General features: G+C 41.2%; 1 protein-coding gene across 6 annotated transcripts in view; it reads left to right on the top strand.

The window, feature by feature from the left end:
- Positions 1 to 20,715, top strand: part of FYN (FYN proto-oncogene, Src family tyrosine kinase) — a 322,979-nt gene that overhangs the window by 289,900 nt on the left and 12,364 nt on the right. For 5 of the 6 annotated variants that reach the window (XM_073627102.1, XM_073627098.1, XM_073627100.1 and 2 more), the window contains 3 exons: positions 342 to 491; positions 8,854 to 9,018; positions 15,055 to 15,234. In XM_073627102.1, the coding sequence (XP_073483203.1) occupies positions 342 to 491; positions 8,854 to 9,018; positions 15,055 to 15,234 (495 nt within the window). Of the gene's footprint in view, positions 1 to 341; positions 492 to 8,853; positions 9,019 to 9,297; positions 9,454 to 15,054; positions 15,235 to 20,715 lie in introns of all 6 variants that reach the window. The other variant, XM_073627103.1, reaches the window with a different exon arrangement.

The following is a 20,715-nucleotide window of genomic DNA, read 5'->3' as shown; positions in this document are numbered from 1 at the left end:
ATAGACAGAACAGTGGTCCAATGGCGGCCCAGGAGACGGAACTTCCTATTACAGAGGCCACCAAGTAAACGGGAGATTTTCACTGTATGTGATCTGACAGCGCTCATCCCGCCCCCCTCCTTGTCCCCTCCGAGGCAGCTAAGATTTAAGTATCGGCGTACAACACGCACACGCTATTTGCACCCGATTTTCAGGGCAAAAAGTGCGTGTTATACACCAATAAATACAGTAATTGATATGTTAGTATACAGTGTACTTCTATTCTCATGTTATGATTTGTTTTACGACCCAATATATAATGCCATTTTAAGCCCATATGTTTCTGTCTTAACTTGTTTCAGGTGCCTATTCATTGTCTATTCGTGACTGGGATGACATGAAGGGAGATCATGTCAAGCACTATAAGATCCGGAAACTTGACAATGGCGGTTATTACATCACAACTAGAGCTCAGTTTGAAACTCTCCAGCAGCTGGTTCACCATTATTCAGGTATTAATTTATCTAGAGCTAGCTATGGGAAGAAGCTGGGGGAAGCATTTTGCCGTCATGTTACAGTCAAATCTTTACAGCGATTAGCTTGGATTTGTTGTTCTCAGCTTTCATTGTAAAGCATGAAAAGTTTCTGCCTGCTGGTGACTCATTCCCTCTGCTAGTCACATAATCCCTTCCAGCCGAGTAGAAACATCACTAGCATTTCACCAGCCTAGGTCTGTACTATTGGGTCACATCAGGATTCTACAGTCTGTAATCCTGTTTTCCATACATTAAATAAATTGTGTGGAACATACTGTATATCAGATATTGCGGTCTAATTCATATTACTTCTCCAGGATACAGCATGAATCATGTATTTAGCATGCTACTCTCTGTGGTTACAGAGGTAGACACTTGATTATTTGAACAGATATTTTAATAATTATTTGATAATAAATGATAACGACCAGTTAATATATTTCCTTTACTTTGTTTTATAACAATGAAAGGAGGATATTTTATTAAGTCTATAAAAGTGTACACATCTAGAGCATCGGTTTGAAGTAGTCTCAAACTTTATTTGCAGATAACTGGTCTGTGTATAATGATCAGGCTCCCTTGCATGATCAGTATCCAGCATGGGACATGTCAGATATAAAATCTAATTTTTAAATAGCCATACCTGTACATGTACATTTAGAAAAAAAATAGGCACCAAACATTTAGGTCGTTGGCCACCATGACTACATATGTACTGTATGTATCCTGCTTAAAACCTATGCTTAGTTTTTTTTTTAATCAGCACAAGGGACGGTATTTAGATGCAGAGAAGTGTCTCGGGTGGCTGCTGTCTTAGTTGAAATTGGAAGTTTCCCCCCCTTCAGTAATCCTCTGGTGCTGCAGAAGTTAATACAGCCACTGGATCTGTCATAATGTATTTGCCAAGACTGCTGTCTGCCCTACTCCCTCTTCCATTTATAGAAGCTGTACTATAGTTTCCAGCAATGAAAAGTACTCTGTGAATGGAGGAGGCAAACCTTTTAGTCATCTGCCCATCCTTAATTCTTAGAACACTTTTCATTGCTGGAAGCTATTCTACAGCTTCTATTCTCATTGCATGTAAGTACTGTACCTTGCACTAAACTTAGGCTTTAACTCTTCATTTAGAGGGTATGTTTTTGTTTTCGACATCTAGGCCCTCTTATTTCATACCCATAAATAGTGATCATCAAATCAGGAAAATCCTTTAATATTAATATTTGATTGACATGAACATCAGCAGGCAGATATTTCTGATCTGTAAAGATTAGCACAATTCCAGAATCCTGGCAGTCATGATTTAGGAAATGTTATGTGAAGATGGACCAATCCAAAAGCACATATTGAAGTGAATGTAAAAATTAAACTAGAACTATAGCAACCCATTTAAAAAAATATGTACTGCAGAACTTTAGGAAAAAGTAAAAACCACATTTTTTGGGGAGGGGGGGGGGTGTGAGGGGGGTCGATTCCCCTACCCCCTCTAACAAAAAAAAAAGTATTCGACAATGTTCATACATATCCCCTCCATGCTCCAGCACTGTCTCTAGCTTCCTCCTTGGTCCTATGGGCAGGTCAACAATCTAGTCATTCTTCCCTTTCCTGTGAACACAGCCTGTTGTATATATGTCATTGCACTATTGGGGTTCACGGTACTGCTGGACTGAAAGACGCTCACATGTCATTATATGAATAGTCTGGGAAGAATGCCTGTCCCTGCGCAGAAGGAACATAGGGAAGCTGCCATGATGTCACCGAATTGGCTAGAATGCTGTGGAAAAAGGGTGTGTATATATACTTATATTTATTTAAAAATATTTGGGCATAGGAAGGGGACTTTAGGATGTTGAGGTACATGAGTTTGGGGGTGGGCAGGGTTTGAGTAAATACTATAGTCCCACAATAACCTGTTGATCCTGCCAGTAAATTCCACCTAACACATCTTCCTGTGATGGAGTGGAAATGATAGTGCACTGCTTCTGAATTCAGAGCAGAGTTGCCACTATCATGTAGGCTGTGCCTGCTTGCACTACAATGGGATGAAAACATGTTGCAAGGGGTGGCTATTAGCATTGGCATTGCTGATTCATAAGCCCTGAGTGTGGCAATAAGCAACTGGCCACACTGGCTGAATACTAGTAAGCTGCAATATATTACATTTTTGTTCTTGGGTTTAGATACACTTTAAGGTGCAGAGTCAGTTGGTTGGTATAGGCATTATCTCCATTTTTCTGCTTTGTGCAGAATCATCTTCCTAAATGTCATCATTGTGATTTCTTTGTATCTTTCTGAAATGCTCTCTTCTGCTCAGCATGTTTCGCTTTACTAGTGCTTATGCTTGTATTACTTTTAGCACAACTTTCAATATGAAATGTATGCAAGTTCATTACAGGATTCAATGTGGGGATTTACTAAAACTGGAGCATGCAAAATCTGGTGCAGTTCTGCACAGAAACCAATCAGCTTCCAGGTTTTTTTGTCACAGCTTAATTGAACAAGCTGAATTTAGAAGCTGATTGGCTACCATGCACAGCTGCACCATAATATGGGGGGAAGGATTAGGGTGATATGCTTACCTTATTCCTCACTCCTGCAGGCTTCCTTCTCTCCTTGTGACTGCTCCTCCGAAGCCGGCTTACGTTGCTGCCTGTTCGGTCACAGCTCTCCGGCGTTATCATGTACAATGCTGGACCATCGGTCCGGCATTGTGCACCAGGGCCCGCCCTCATCCAAGTGTGGAGGAAAGCAGAAGAGAGCCCTAACTGCCACAGAGGCGAGGAACATTGTACCTATCCCTCCCAACTAAACAAACATTTAATCATTGTCCCTGCTAAACCTACCAAGTTTCAGGCAGTGTATGGCTAGCTTTAGTTTGTATTGTTTGCATAACTAGCATTAGTTCTGATAAACAGTAATCACCAAATGAAACACTAACTGCAGCATCTTTTAGGTTCTACAGCAGTGGTCTCCAAACTGCGGCCCTTTGCTTGTCTTTATCTGGCCCTTGAGGCATAATTCCTGCCACTGACATCAACAATGGGACATAATTCCTGCCACTGACACCAACAATGAGGCTAAATTTCTGCCACTGACACCAACAATGGGGCACTATTCCTTCCACTGATAATGATGGGGCATAATTCCTTTCACTGGCAACAAAAAATAGGGCACTATTCCTCCCACTGACACAAACTATTTCTCCCCCTAATACCAAAGATTGGCACTGTTTACTCCCAGTGGGCAAAGTCCGGCCCCCTTAAGTCTGAAGGACAGTAAACTGTTTAGAAAGTTTTGAGACCCCTGTTTTACAGCATCACTTTTAGGTCAGTCTTGATTCCACAAGGTATAAGCCTTGGGGCTGCCATTCTGATTCCAGCTTAACCGCTTCAGATCTGGGCCATTGCCAAATGACGGCAACAGCGCGGATCTAAATTGCCGGCACTACGTCTATTGACGTCGTCCCGTGCACGAGCGGCCTGCGCGCCCCCTGCAGGGCGCGCGGGGCGCGCTCAGTGATCAGCGAGTCTATGAGACTCGCCTGATCACAGATCAGAGTAAGGGGTTGGTCCCGACCCCTTACCACATGATCAGCTGTCAGCCAATGACAGCTGATCATGTGATGTAAACAGAGCCGGTAATCGGCTATTTTTCCTCCTCGCGCTGACAGCGTGCGGCCGTGATCGGGACATCAGTGCTGCCTACCAGTGCCCACCAGCGTCACCCATCAGTGCCCACAGTGCCATCAATCAGCGCCACCCATCAGTGCCCACAGTGCCACCCATCAGTGCCCACAGTGCCACCCATCAGTGCCACCCATCAGTGCCACCCATCAGTGCCACCCATCAGCACCCACATCAGTGCCACCCATCAGCACCCACATCAGTGCAACCTATCAGTGCCCATCGGTGTCACCTACCAGTGCCCATCAGTGCCGCCCATCACTGCCCATCAGTGCCACCCATCAGTGCCCCCCATCAGTGCCCCCCATCAGTGCCCCCCATCAGTGGTACCTATCAGTGCCCATCCGTGCCACCTATCCGTGCCACCTATCCGTGCCACCCATCCGTGCCACCCATCTGTGCCGCCCATCCGTGCCGCCCATCCGTGGCCATCAGTGCCGCCTTATCTGTGCCCATCAGTACCGCCTTATCTGTCCCCATCAGTGCCGCCTTAACTGTCCCTATCAGTGCCGCCTTAACTGTGCCTATCAGTGCCGCCTTATCTGTGCCTATCAGTGCCCACCAGTGCCGCCTCAGCAGCGCATATCAATGAAGGAGAAAAATTACCTGTTTGCAAAATTTTATAACAAACTATTAAACATGATTTTTTTTTCTTCAAAAATCTCCATCTTTTTTTGTTTGTTTAGCAAAAAATAAAAACCCCAGCTGTGATTAAATACCACCAAAAGAAAGCTCTATTTGTGGGAAAAAAATGATAAAAATTTCATTTGGGTACAGTGTTGTATGACTGCGCAATTGTCATTCAAAGTGCGACAGCGCTGAAAACTCAAAATTGGTCTGGGCAGGAGGGGGGTTTAAGTGCCCAGTAAGCAAGTGGTTAAAGTGGTTATAAACCCTTACAGACCACTTTTTGCTACAGGTAAGCCTATAATAAGGCTTACTTGTAGCTACCCAGGATACCTCCTAAACCTGCACAGTTTAGGATATATCCCCTGTATTTGCATGTGCCGATGTCATCGGCACATGCACACCGAAGCAACGGCACATACGTGCCGTTGCTTTAGTGAGACTGTGCCATTACCAGGGGCTCCTGTGCGCATGCACGGGAGTGAAGTCATCGCGGCTTCGGCCAATCACAGCTCCGGGGCCGTGATACCCGGAAGTAACCCCCGGGAGTGATGTCAGCCGCCGGACCAGTGTACGTGCACCACAGTGAGGGCTTCGATCTCAGGTGAGTATTACATAATGAGCTAATATGCTATGCATACTAGCTCATTATGCCTTTGTCTTGCAGGTATTATTTTAAAAAAAAGTGGGTTTACATCCACTTTAAAACTGTATTAAACCGAAAACAAAAAAAATGTACCTATTGCAGCTTACTTGTCATTAGATGTGATGGTTGCACTAGTTTTCTTTTTTGGGGGCTTTTTTCCCTCTGTTTTCACCTGGTGATCTGGCCAGTAACACACCTCCTGTATTAGAGTGCCTGCCCTCTGGATGAAGGAGCACAGGGGCACCTTTGGACGGCAGCATTGTTAATCTGGGAGGAGGAGAGTGTAAGATTGACTAGCAGATTTTTCGATACACTAAACAAATTGAAGCCAAACTCCAGCTAACACTTTAAAAGCAATTACAGCAAACATTTTTTTTTCCTTTTGGATCATTGTAAGCCCCTTGGTCAGTGGTAAATGGTTTGTCTCAACCCTGTAAATGCTACATCAGCACAACAGCTTGTTGCTTACTGCCCATATCACCAGGTGACAATAAAGGAAAGCATAAAAAATTAAAACAAATACAGCCATCACATCTAAGAATTGGTAAGCTGCTTTATATTAAATGTTGGTTTTGGGTTTAGTACCTCTTTAAATCCCTGTTAAGTCACAGACCTGGAACAAATATGCAGGATGGGAGTTCAGACTTCCTGGACAGCATACTTGTTCCAGGTTAGTAGCTCACTACTGTAAGAGGCAAACATAGATGACAGCACTGAAGCTTGAAAGATAGATAAGTGTAATAATATTACACTTAAATTATGTAATTGAGTTATTATAAACCGATATTGCTTATTCTAATGGAGAGAATAGGCAAACTATACTGCATGTAGTATTTCATGACTGATATAAAGGTTTCAGATACACACTAGGGTTTTTACTTTTTTCTTGTCTCTCAGAATGCCTTGAAAGGAATGTTCCATATGGGAAAAATATCCACTGTGTTTATATGCGCTGTCTCAGTTTACTCCTAAAGCAGCTTTGCATGCAAAAAAGTAGATTTTTTCCTTGCTTTTAGAATCAGTCTGGAGGAACAGGGCCCACAGGAGAGTATGACCTCAAAAGCAAGGAACGCCAGCTTTCCACGCTGAGTATTTCAGCTCCCTGCCAAAAGATGGAATGGTGCCACATAATTACTGCTCACCCTGTGGCAGATATACAAACTGAAGGCAATGTCTGTAATACCCATAACAACTTTGCACATTCTAAATACTATTTGTATAGTATGTAAAATAAAAGTCTACATCTGACTGGCTGCCATGAGCAGTAAGATTTCCTCTACTTTTTATTACTTTACCCCTAGTTAGTATTGACACTCATGCCTTAAAACATAAGGACAACAGTTTTAAAGTCATTCTAAAGGCTCAACATTTTTTTACCTTAATGCATTCTCTGCATTAAAGTAAAACATTTCCCAATAATTGTATCACCTCCTCAGCTCTCTTATAAGTCTTATCTCGATCCAGCGCTATGATCATCTGCAGTGGCTCTCTCCTCTCTCTCTTTCCTCACAGTGGCAGCAGCAGGAGCTATTGTTTCCTGCTGCTATCAATCAAATCCTGTGAATGGGGTGGGGCTTAGCTGCATTGTGTGTGTCAATAGATTCACACAGCCCGGCTCGAGATCAAGCCCACAGGTACGCCCCCATAGGAAGAATCCTAGAGCGCTGGCAAGGGACCCCAGTAGAGGAGGTTTGTGGTCTCTGTATGCAAAACCATTGCAGGTGAGTATAACATGTTTGTTACCTTCCAAATAAAAAAACTTTAGCCTTTACAAAAGCTTTGAAAACAATCTACAAATAATGTTTTGTATCAGAATTGTCTGTGTTGCCTGTAGCAGCTGGTCAGCTTCTTCCTTTCAATTTGTAAGCTGCAATACAAAAAGAAAAGGAAGACTCTTATTGGTTAAAATAAGAAACACGATGGGGATGCGTTACTTATCGAGTAGAGACTGTTCACTTAATAGAGTAAATGTTCATTAAAATAGAGTAATGTCCCTTTTGTATACTGGTCATACCAGTGCTAGCAAAAGTCTTATTTTTTTAATTTGCCTTGCATATGATTGGCTATTAAAAATGAACAGGTTCACATTATTTACTATTTACTACACTTAGCAAACTGAGTGTTCACTTTAGTGAACAGCTTCTATTCTTTTGATAAATCCATCCCAGTTTGTCTTTCAGATTCTTCATACATGACAAGTAGTGATGAGCTAAGGTTCGGGCTGCTGGCAGACTGGCCTGTACTCATAGAAAGCTGTCACATGATAGCAGGCCGCCAGCCCAGTCAGCTGCAGCCTGGGAATGCCCTGACATCATTGACCTAATATGGCCATTTATGCTCAAAGACATTGTCCAAATATGGCCATTATTTTTATTATTATACAGGATTTATATAGTGCCAACAGTTTGCGTAGCGCTTTACTATATAAGGGAGACAGTACGATCACAGTATAGTACAGACAGACACTCCTGATTGGCTAAGACACAGCAGCGGGCGCCAATGCCAATCAAAGTCAGTGAGTTAAGGGGGGGGGGGGGGGGGCAAGCCACAGCTCCATGTCTGAATGGACACACAGAGCAGGGGCTCATAAGAGCTATCAATCTAATAGGGTGGGGCAAGTGGCGCAAAAGGTTGTAACTGTGGGGGATGAGCTGATTGAAGTGATAAAAGCTCAGTTAGTTGGAGGTGTGACTGAAAAGGGGATAACCTTTGGAGGGATAGGCCTATGGGAAGGGAGTTGCAATAGTCAAGGTGAGAGATAACGAGGGAGGGAATGAGTAGCTTGGTGGTTTCATTAGTTAAAAATGGGGCTAATTTTAGAGATGGAATGGAGGTGAAGCTTTTGAGAATGATTGGGTTTGGGGCTGAACTGACAGGTCAGAGTCTAGGATTACACCTAGTAATTGACTTAATATGGTAATTTATGGTCGACAACATTGTCCAAATATGGCCATATCTAGATAATGACATCAGCCAGCATTTGTTCCATGCAACTGCAGGGTTCGGAATTCACCAGCCACAGCTGATTAGGCTATCATAGGTCTGCTATCATGTGACAGCTTCCTGCAGGTTCAGGCAGAACTGGCTTTAGCTTGAACTTTAGTTCAACACTAATAGTAAAGCATATTTTTTTTTAGCAGTGAATATGGTTTACAAATTACAGTAATTGATTCACTACCGGTAAAAGTCATATTTACAGCTTTAAAATACTGTATGCCTGTAAGTATGTATTATTTTATGTGATTTGTAATAGACAATTTACATCCTTGCTTTCAGTGTTTCCTCCAGAAATGTAATGTGTGCTGCTTTTACTAAGTATACTGTGCTCCATTCCCGTGTGTCATTTCTCTTCTCTTTTGCCCTATTCTTATTATGTGCTTTTCAGAGAGAGCTGCTGGCCTCTGTTGCCGCTTGGTAGTACCATGCCATAAAGGAATGCCAAGGCTTACTGACCTGTCTGTCAAAACCAAAGATGTCTGGGAAATCCCAAGAGAGTCTCTCCAGTTGATCAAGAGACTGGGAAATGGGCAGTTTGGGGAAGTATGGATGGGTACGCAGAGAACATCATTTATTGTTCTGTTTGGCTGCTCTGGTGTGGAGCAGCAAATGGAAAGATGGAATGTGACTTAGGGAGAAATAATGAAAGTGCAATGATATTGAAAGTGCAATGAGATTATTGCATTTCTACAGAACACATGCTAGTGACACAATGCAGGTTTTCTAAAAATATATCGCTTTTCTAGAGTTATAATTATGAAAGGTACAAAACACCTTCCATCTTTCTTATTGCATGTATTACATGTATTTCCATTAATTTCCTTTCCTGTAGACAATGCTGATGGTTTATGTTATAATTTAACAATGATTGCACGGACTTATGTACCACAAACTATTGGATTGGCTAAAGATGCTTGGGAAGTGTCACGGAGCACAATAAACCTGAAGCAGAAGCTCGGTCAGGGCTGTTTCGCTGAAGTGTGGTATGGTAAGGTGGATCATTTGTTTTGGTATGGAAAAATTAGACATCTTTTTAGTCAAAATAAGAAAAGTATAGATGGATATGTAAGTTTTTATTTGAAAAAGATCCCAAATGTCCTGTTTCAAGGGATCTTTGTAAAGGGAACCACAGTATAGCACATCTACTAACTGGTTTGTTTCTTGTAGAGCAAGCGGTATGTTACACTGCTTGATTGTTATCTTGAAGACTGAAAACTGGGCCCATGTATTGTTTTATAATACTAAAAGTCAAAGAGCTTATAACTTTGCTAGTTAAAGTGGTTCTAAAGGCAAACGTTTTTTTTTTACCTTGATGCATTTTCTGTATTAAGGTAAAAAATCTTTCAATAATATAATCTCCCGCCAGCACCTCCCCTTAAACACCTGAATCTTCTCTCGATCTATCAATGTCCCGCCTGCAGCAGCTCTTTTTGCTCGACCTGGTCTCACAGGCTTTGCTGATAGCTTCGGGAGTCATTGGCTTCTGCTGCTGTCAATCAAATCCTTTTAGGAGGGAGATGGGGGTTGGGGCCGAGCCACGCAGCGTGTGTCTATTGATGCACACAGCCTACCTCTAGTGCCCTTATAGCAAGCTGATTGCTATGGGGACACTCAGAGAAGAGAAGGAGCATAGAGCACCAGTGGGGAGAAGTAGAAGAGGAAGTTCAGAGCCACGGAAAAAAAATTACACTTACCACCACTTTAATTTGACTGTTTGCCTTTTATTTAAAAGAGCATCAGAATTAATAGTAGGGTTTGTATAACAAATGCCGCAAAAAGATCAGGTGCCATTTGGAAATGAATTACTAGGAGGAAGTATTAGTGACAGCACAGCTGCTCCTAGCGCTGGAGACAACCCCTGGGGCGGCGGGGGGGGGGGGGGGGGGTAATTGTAAGACAACAACCAAATGTCTCTATATAGCGCTTGGAGCAAGGCTGTATGTGTTATTGGTGTTCTGACACCTCTGTTCAAGCCACAGTCTCAAAAAGTCAAATGTCACCAAAGTCACTGAAAAAAGAACAGTTTATTGAACTTGTAAATCACATAGAAAATCCATAAGTAAGGGTGGTAAGGTTGAAGGGTAAGGGTGAATAGAGGAACCTGCAGTGTTCACTCCGTGGAGACACTGTTTCAGGAGAAGGCGGCCAGCGATGATGTCACAGGGCCGCTCGGGAACGAAGGGCCAGACGGAACCCTCTTGGGATGGTGGAGCCGTGGGATGCAAGCTTAGTGGTGAAGGTCCCGTCACAATGACAACGGGTTTTGCGCGCCTGTGCCTTATCAAGTCACGTGACAGAAGGGACCAATGGGGAATATTTGAGAAGCAGAAGCCGGAAATTGAGGCAGGGGGCTGGTATTGTGGAACTAGCCTCGGACTTGCTCCTAACATCTCCATAAAAATCATTAAACCCTATGATACTGACTGAATAGTCACCTAGGGCAATAGTTTGTATTTTAGAAAAGGTTATAACCACATGCATATTTGACATTTGATTTTTTAAGAATCTTGCTTAAACAGAGGTGTCAGAACACCCATGACACATACAGCATTTCTCCAAGCGCTATATAGAGATATTTGGCTGTTGGTTTGTGTAACAGTTTGCATTTCAAATGGATACCAACGTGCCACTTTGAATTGCATTACATTGTATGTTTCAGTCCTTCTCTAGTAAAATCAATGCTTAGGCAGTCCAGTTTGGAATCGATGCACCGCTTTAAGTTGCTTTCACACTCGGGCGGGCGGGCGTCAGGCTATTTTTAGCGGCGCTTTACCGTTGTCTTAGCAGGGCTTTTCGGCCGCTAGCGAGGTGCTGGTCATTGATTTCAATGTCGGGCGTTTTAGGAGCGGTTTATTCACCGCTCCAGCAACGCCCCAGAAATGCTGCTTGCTGGACTTTTTTTCTCACCCTACAAGCGCACCGCTCCAGTGTGAAAGCACTCAGGCTTTCACACTGAAGAGGCACAGGAGGCGTTTTTCAGGCGCTTTACAGGTGCTATTTTTAGCCCTTAAGCGCCTGAAAAACTCCCCAGTGTAAAAGTAGCCTTAGGATTTCTAATTACTCAGGCACGGTTCCTACTGAGCTAATTTTTGTTCTGAGAGTTGTTATAATGTCCCCTTCTAATGGAAAAATCTGGTCCTAAATTGTATTTCCACTTTTGTAGCCATATTGGGATAACACCTACTTTGTATTTGTTAAATGCACGATTCACATAGCATAACTTAAAAAAAATATCCAAAAACCCTCCAGCAAAGAACAATCCTACTTAGTTCTCTTTGTTTGTGAGGGGCCCACTAGGTGTGTTTGCCATAACTAAACCTGGCCATTAGACACGTGCACTGCTGAAAAATTTGTTTGTTTTCGTTTCATTTTTTTAAAAAATTTTTTAGGTGATTCATTATGATCGTAATTCGTAAATTCAAAAAAAAAAAACGGAGATTCGAAATATTTTGAACAAAATCGTAAATTCAAAAAAAATTGGAAATTCTAATAAAATTGGTAATTGGAAAACCCGAAAATCTAAAATAATAACTAACTAATAACGTAACTATTACTAACTATTAAATTATAGGTATTGAAACTTCTTTTCAAATTTGGCTGTTAGTGAACGTAACGAATGCAAATTTATCCGAAGTTACAAATATCCAAAACAACAAATGCCGCATCTAAACAAATGGAACGGAACAAATTAATAAAAAATAATAATAATAAAAAATGTTATTATTATTATTGTAATTTATTATTATTAATTTGTTACGTTCTATTCGTTTAGATACGACATTCGTTAGTTCAGATAATTCGGAACTCCGGATAAATTCATATTTGTTACGTTCACTAACAGCCAAATTTGAAAGGAAATTCCAATACCTATAATTTAATAGCTAGTAATAGTTAAGTTATTATTAGTTAGTTATTATTTCAGATTTTTCAATTTTCGAGTTTTTGAATTTCCGCTTTTTTTTCAAATCTCTTTTTTCAAATTTCCGAGTTTCCGTTTTTTTCGAATTTACGAATTTCTGATTCTTTCAAATTTACCAATGAAATTTTTTTTTTTCGAATTTACAAATTTTCGAATATCCAAATTTACGAATATTCGGAAAGGTTCTTTAAACGGGTTTTCATTAACCACTTCAGCCCCGGAAGATTTGTCTGCTCAATGACCAGGCCATTTTTGCAATACAGAACTGCGTCGCATTACCTGACAATTGCGCGGTCGTGCGACGCTGTACCCAAACAAAATTGACGTTTTTTTCCCACAAATAGAGTTTTCTTTTGGTGGTATTTGATCGCCTCTGCGTTTTTTTATTTTATAAACAAAAGAAGAGCGACAATTTTGAAAAAAACACAATATCTTTTACTTTTTGCTATAATAAATATCCCACATTTTTTTTCAAAAAAACACATTTTTTCCTCAGTTTAGGCCAATATGTATTCTTTTACATATTTTTGGTAAAAATAAAATCTCAATAAGCGTATATTGATTGGTTTGCGCAAAAGCTATAGCATCTACAAAATAAGGGATAGATTTATGACATTTTTATTATCATTTTTTTTTACTAGTAATGGTGATCTGCGATTTTTATCGGGACTGCGATATTGCGGCGGACAAATTGGACAATTTTGACACATTTTTAGGACCACTGAAAATTATACAGAGATCAGTGCTATAAAAATGCACTGATTACTGTTTAAATGTCACTGGCAGGGAAGGGGTTAACACTAGGGGGCGATCAAGGGGTTAACTGTGTTCCCTAGGTGTGTTCTAACTGTAGGGGGGATGGGGCTGTCTAGGAGGAGAGAGAGATCGGTGTTCATACTTAGTATGAACACACAATCTGTCTCTATTCCCCTGAAAGAACCGGGATCTGTGTGTTTACACACACAGATCCTGGTAAAAATTCCATTCTGAGAGCTATAATTTATTTTATTCATGCACGCACAAATACGCACAAAATAAACACAAAACATTTTGGCAATGGGTACTAATGTTCAAACATCAAGTAAGATTTTTTTTTTTAATTTAGGCATGCTGTGTGAATGGGAACACATAACAAACATATAGTGGGGTTTTCTCAAAACTGATGGCAAAAAGTGGAAATACGCTTTGAATACCAATTTTTTTTTTTCCTTTTCCTTTTATTAAATACATTAGTGTTTTACATCTGCCTTTAAACCATATAAACATTATACATGTTATCAGCTGTTTGAATATAAAGTATAAGTTGGCTCCCACCAGCAAACCATGTACAGTATAAGTGAACAAAAAAGAGAGAGAGAGAAAAGAGCGACGCTACCTAACTGTAGCATTTAATACAGCATTCAATGAAATGAAAAACAATAAATATGCTCATCTATGGATGTGATGTAAGGTGCTTGGAACCAGAACATCAACCAAGGGAAGACCAGGAAGAACCAGCAGGAGCAGCAGACTATATGTGTAGATCACATGGATAATAACACTGTGGACAGCAAGGAAGTGTTACATCACATCCACCCTGAGGGACCTGCTTACCATTGACCACTTGGAAGGCTGCCATCTGCTGGTGCCTTATGGATATGCTTTTAGTACATTTTACATGTGAGTGCATATTTATTGTTTTTCATTCCATGTTTTTTTAAATAAGTACTACACTTAGGTAGTGGCGCTCTTCTCTCTCTTTTTTTTTCTCTTATACATAACTTTGTAGTAAACCTGTTTTAAAAACTTGTTTGCTAATTTATCCCTCAGGTGTTGTAACAGGTATCGCATGGTGACTGTTCTTACATTTACCACACTCCTCTTTAAACCCAATCCACTAACAGAGCTCCAAGAAAATTTTTTTACTTCCTCATAAACTCCCCTCTGCCTCTCACAATTAATTTCTTAGTGCCCGAGTGGCTAATTGCCTGAGCAAGCACTGTGCTTAATCCTGTGCAACTTCTAGAAAGCCCGTATTTGCATGAGTTTTTCCAGACCCTACAACAATGCAAACTGCGGCAAAGGTAAGAGTGGGCACCTGCTATAAAGCCTGGTGATTAGTAAATAAGTGCAGGTTTACCTTAAAATGTTACATATATCTAAAAAGCTACACTATATCATGTTAGCTGTTTTTTTTTGTTTCCTAATTTAGATCTACTCAGCTGTAAAAAGCACACCCCCCAGACTGAAGTTAGACTCTGCAAGACAAGTAAAGGGGAATTTACTAAAACTGGAGATTGCAAACTCTGGTGCAGCTCTGCATAGAATCCAATCAGCTTCCAGGATTTATTGCCAAAGCCTAATTAATTGAACAAGTTGAAGTTAGAAGCTGATTGGCTACCATGCACAGCTGCACCAGATTCTGAGTGCACCAGTTTTATTCAATCTCCCTCGTAGATTTCTTAATTTATCTAACTTGGTGAAAGGAATACCTGGCTAGATAATATTTGTTCCATGTCTGGAATTGCATTTTTACAATATACACATTTTATAATGGTACAATGACTGTATTGAATCTATACACATCCTCTGCATACACTGCTGGTGGTGCTGAGCTCTTTCCTGTATGCTTGTGCCTCCATAAGTATGTCATCAGCTAATGTGTATCTATACTGGTCTTCCTACTTGTAGGTACATGGAATGGAAACACCAAGGTGGCGATAAAGACATTGAAGCCAGGGACCATGTCTCCAGAGTCTTTCCTGGAAGAAGCTCAGATTATGAAAAAGCTGAAACATGATAAACTGGTGCAGCTGTACGCAGTGGTCTCAGAAGAACCTATCTACATTGTCACTGAGTACATGAGCAAAGGTCAGAAGTAATACTTAGTAGTAAAGCTCAACTCTCATGCTATAATATGAATAGTGTATAATTATTATACATATGTAATGAAGGAAATCTGAGTCACACGGTTTAACGGAATTTATTCCATTGCCTGCAAATGTTAACTAAGCAGAAGCAGAAAGATATTGTGCAACAATGGTCCAGTGCATGATTAAAGGGTAACTCCACTTTTGTGGGAAAAATAATTATCAGATAATAAGAAAAAAAATAATGTAGTTGTGACACAAGTCATATTGTAATGGAATGTTATTAAAAATTACCTTTCATTTTTTAATCTGCAGCTCTGTTATTTTCTGTAAAATGCAATGCAATATAGCTACCTGACGTTCTGTACACCAGAGACATGCAGTCTGGGGAGGCAGGTGAGGCAGAGTCTCACCTGCCATGAACTTAAAAAAAAATGATTGAGCTTCAAGGGTCATAGCTCGGTGACCTGGTAAGTAGCTGAAGTCCTACCCCACCACTGGTCAAAATTTGAAGCTCCTACAACCTATAGTTCCAGAGATACGCTCGCGCAGCCTGTCAGAAGCTACCCTGTTTCCCCGAAAATAAGACCTAGCGTGATCGTCGGTGATGGCTGCCATATAAGGCCTACCCCCCAAATAAGCCCTACCCTGTTTCCCCGAAATTAAGCCCTACCCTGAAAATAAGACCTACAAGGTCTTTAACTAGGGCTTATTTGGGGGGTAGGGCCTATATTGCAGCCATCACCGACAATCACGCTAGGTCTTATTTTCGGTGAAACAGGGTACATACAGAGCGACCAGTTTAAATACAAGCTGGCACACTGTTTGCAGCAAACTGAGAGGATTAGCTCAACATGCCTCTCACTTCTTGTCAGAAGCACTGAGCTCAATGGACAGCTTGGAGCCTTAGAGCAATGGTAAAGTACCATTGGCCCAAGCTGTCCAATAAAAATGCTGCAGTGGAGGCACACCTCTCACTGCAGTGTCATAGAAGGGGGCATGTGTCCAAAAGACAAATGCTCCCTTCCAGCCTAGCCCTCTTAACTGCAAGGGAAAAACATGTGTTTATGGGTATAAGATTTACCCACCATCCCATGTTTTTCTCACACAGTTAAGAGGGACAATGAGAATCTGCTGTTGTTGAAAAGGTACTGTTCCAATCAAGCTAAATCATATATGTATATGCTATAACATAATAATTGATTATTTATCTATTTACTGTGAAATTACTGGTTAGAAGTTATAACTTCAAACTTCAGTAATTTGTCCATTAAGCCTCCTGCTTGAGTATAGTTTTTGAAAATACAGTAAATTATCTTAAAAACAATATATAATAATTATTTGTATATTACTTATGGTAATTGACCCCTTGCCACCCAGGCACTAGACTAGCACTAGACCTCCTCTGTAACTCTAAACACGTAAACCTGTAAAAAATTTTACAGCGCCGCCTATGGAGATTTTTAAGTACTGAAGTTTGGCGCTATTCCACAAGTGTGTGCAATTTTAAAACATGACATGTTAGGTATCTATTTACTCGGCATAACATCATTTTCAAGGATGAAACACACGAAGGGCAAAATTAGAATCATAATATCTGATGACCACCTTGATAATTCATTGAGAATTTCTACTACATCCATCAAACCAGATATTGATGCGTTTATTAAAAATAGTGTCACATATTGTACTAGTTTTATGTTGCCCTCTTTTACGTTTATAGTAAAAAATATTGCAAAAAATGTTATTGCTCAGATCAGTATATCAGTTATGGCTACCTTGTGATCTTCCCAACTTTTTCTGCTCATCAGCCTTTATTGTTAGTGTATTTTATGTGTGGCCCAAAACAATTCCTCTTCTTCCAATGTGGCCCAGGAAGGTCAAAAGGTTGGACACCCCTGGTCTAGAGACTTTATCAATCTTTAAATCACTGCATGAAAAAACACATAGTGATGAAAAAAGCACCAGTATGTTTAACCGCTTGCCGACCGGCTCACGCCGATATACGTTGGCAGAAGGGCACGTACAGGCATATTAACGTACCTGTACGTTGCCCTTCAAGAAGCGGCTTGTGGGCGCGCGCGCGTGCCCACCACGAGCTCCGTGATTGTGATCGCGGGTCCCGCTGACTCGATGTCCGCAGGGATACCCGCGATCATCTCACGAAGAGGAAGAACGAGGAAATGCTGATGTAAACAAGCATTTCCCCTTTCTGCCTCGTGACAGGACACTGATCACCGCTCCCTGTAATTGGGAGCGGTGATTAGTGTCATGTCACACATAGCCTGGCCCCCCCACAGTTAGAATCACTCCCTAGGGCACACTTAACCCCCTACAGCGCCCCCTAGTGGTTAACCCCTTCACTGCCAGTCACATTTACACAGTAATCAATGTATTTTTCATCGCACTGATCGATGTATAAATTTGAATGGTCCCAAAATAGCTCCAAAAGTGTTAGATCTGTCCGCCATAATGTCACAGTCATGATAAAAATTGCCAATCGCCGCCATTACTAGTAAAAAAAATAATTATTCATAAAAATGCCATAAAATTATCCCCTATTTTGTAGATGCTATAACTTTTGCACAAACCAATCAATAAACGCTTATTGCGATTTTTTTTACCAAAAATATGTAGAAGAATACATATCGGCCTAAACTGAGGCCAAAAATTTTTTTTATATATATTTTTTGGAGATATTTATTATAGCAAAAAGTAAAAAATAATGCATTTTTTTCAAAATTGTCGCTATTTTTTTGTTTATAGCGCAAAAGATAAAAACCACAGAGGTGATCAAATACCACCAAAAGAAAGCTCTATTTGTGGGGAAAAAAGGACATCAATTTTGTTTGGGAGCCACGTCGCACGACCGCACAATTGTCAGTTAAAGCGACGCAGTGCCAAATCGCAAAAAGTGCTCTGGTCTTTTGCCAGCCAAATGGTCCGGGGCTGAAGTGGTTAAAAGAGAAGTATGTTTTTTTGTTTTTGTTTTTTTTTATTCATGCCCTACTTAGGTGGATGCAGCATCGGTGCGATGCTGCACCTCTGCATCTGTCCACCGGCGCCTCTAACACTGAGAACCGACTGATCGAACTCCGCCGATCGATCAGTTCTCACAGCTCCCCGAGCAGAGAGCTGGTGACTGTCAGTCGCCGCTCTCTGCTCTGCCCCCTCCTCGCTCACTTGAGTGCTGAGCTGTGGAGGGGACAGAAGCGGCCGGCTCAGCCTCTCAGCGGCTTGCTGAGAAGCTGAGCCGGGTGTCAGTCCAGGGATCTAGACGGATCCCGACTCCATGGTCGTGATGATGTGGAGCCTGGACTGACTGTGTGATGTCTGCAGAGAGTGGACTTCAGCCCACTCTCTGCTGAAAATGGGTCACAGCAGTGCAGAGCGGACTGCACTCCTGTGATCCATAGGAGAAGTACAGCCAAATGACCTTTGGCTGTACTTCTCCTTTAATTAATAATTATTGTTTTTGTAGTTCTCCTTTTTTTTTATGCTGTCGACTACTGTGGCACCCCTAAATACAACTAAATTTTTCCATAAATTTTTAATGGTATTCATGACTTGAAATATGGCAAAGATGTGGCTTTTGGCTAAGATTTTTTACACTCTCCTCCCCCGATAAAGCTGGGAAGTATGGGGATGCAGTTGCATCACAATCATGGACATTTGGGCAAGAATACATTTAAAGCTAATCCATGAGTGATATAGCTCGAAAAATGATGCAGTCACTGGTGTCTAATAGGCCTGATCTGCCAACATGTATACTTGCTCCAGAGAAAGTGTACGCAGGCTTTACCTGCATTTGACATGGGTTCAAAACACGTCCAACGCAGCAGATTTATTTTGATACAGCGTGGATGACCGTTCTCAGGCTGTGTCTGACCTGTTTTCTCTGGACGGAGCTTGTAACTGGAGATGTGTGTACATTGCAGGCAAAGCAATATAATAATAATATAATATAAAGTCCAGTGTTTGACAGCAAAGCTTATGTACACAAGCCACAACAGTCTTAGAGCCTGCACCTTTGAAAACAAGTTGTTTATATCATACATATTTATATCATCGCGGGTTCCCTTTAATCCTACCTTCTTCTTTTTTTTTTTTTTTTAAGAATAAAGTTTAATTGAAAAATGTAGCACAGTGACAATAGTAGAAACCAAAACAAGAAACTTGAACATAGTACAGCAGTGTTAATTGTACAATGAGTGATTGAGATTAGCGTCATCATAACGTAGCAATGTGTACAAATATGGCAGAGGAAAACAATAAAAACAAATTCTCCCAGCAGTTGTGAGCTCAAGCATCCATTTGGGCAGCTTCACTAATTTGATTCAGCTTAGGATGTGAATAAAAAAAAACAATAGCTGACTTGACTTGACTTGACTTGTATGTTGCAGTAATTCTGAAATCAATAAAAAATTCCCATACTAGAACATGTTCAAAATTAAGAACGTGAGTGTGACTGCATTAAACATTCACACTGTATGGGTTAACTGCTCATTTTGTCTAGGGGTGGGGAGAGTGGAGATATACTTACTTAATCCACCCATCCGAGGAAGTGGGAAGACCGGTTCCCATGGCACCCCCCCCCCCCCCCCCCCACATACTAGCAGTCTTGTAAATGGACTGTTCCTGATGCCATCACATTCATAGACCGGCTCTGGACGTGAGGATGGAAGGAACATTCCACCGCTGGACATGGGGGAGCAGCACTGTTTTCCAGAGGATTGAAGGATCCAGTAAGTATAGCCTTTCCTTGCACCCCTGGACAAAAGGACAGTTGAATAAAAATTTTGCCCGGGGTTCTTCATTAACAGATTCTGAGAGGGCTGCGAGTTATCATGGAAGATAGTCAGTAACGGTACTAGTTGGAATTCAAGGGTATCATCAGTGCCACCTTTTCCAGAGACTATTATAAGAGAGAGAAAGAAAAAGATAGAAGGATCAAGGAGAAAAGAAATCCTGAGGGGGGTGTCCGACATGGGGCGGCAGACCGATACATTTTCAAAACAAAAAAAAAAACAGAAAACTAAACTCTTTAAAAATGGTAATAATTCTAGAGAATCAGAGAATTCCAGTTCCTAAACAATGGCTAGCGTTTTTTTCATACGCATGATACAATTAATTTCTGTAACCCATTCCCATATGGTAGGTATTGTGGGGGACTTCCAGTGTCTGGGAATCAAGGCCTTAACCTGCCATAAGCAAGAATCCGAAAATACCCTTTTTGATTGATCCTGGGACCATGGAAATGAGAGCAACTTCCGGTGTCTCTGTCCATGCCTTACCTGTGATGAGACGGCTTAGCTGGAATATGGCAATCCTATCTTCTTAGTACAGCCTGAATAGGTTTATTCAGAAAAATAGTCTACTAGTCTATTATTGCACACATGCTGTGCTGTTGGCTGCTGCAGGAGGTAAAGAACAAGAGCAAAATAATGGGCAGGCTTATCCTATGATCCTGGGCTCACTTCCA

Source organism: Aquarana catesbeiana, linkage group LG04 (assembly GCF_042186555.1).
Source record: "Aquarana catesbeiana isolate 2022-GZ linkage group LG04, ASM4218655v1, whole genome shotgun sequence".
NCBI classification, from domain to species: domain Eukaryota; kingdom Metazoa; phylum Chordata; class Amphibia; order Anura; family Ranidae; genus Aquarana; species Aquarana catesbeiana.
Note: the sequence above shows the minus strand (reverse complement) of the source record. Positions and strands in the feature narration are given on the sequence as shown.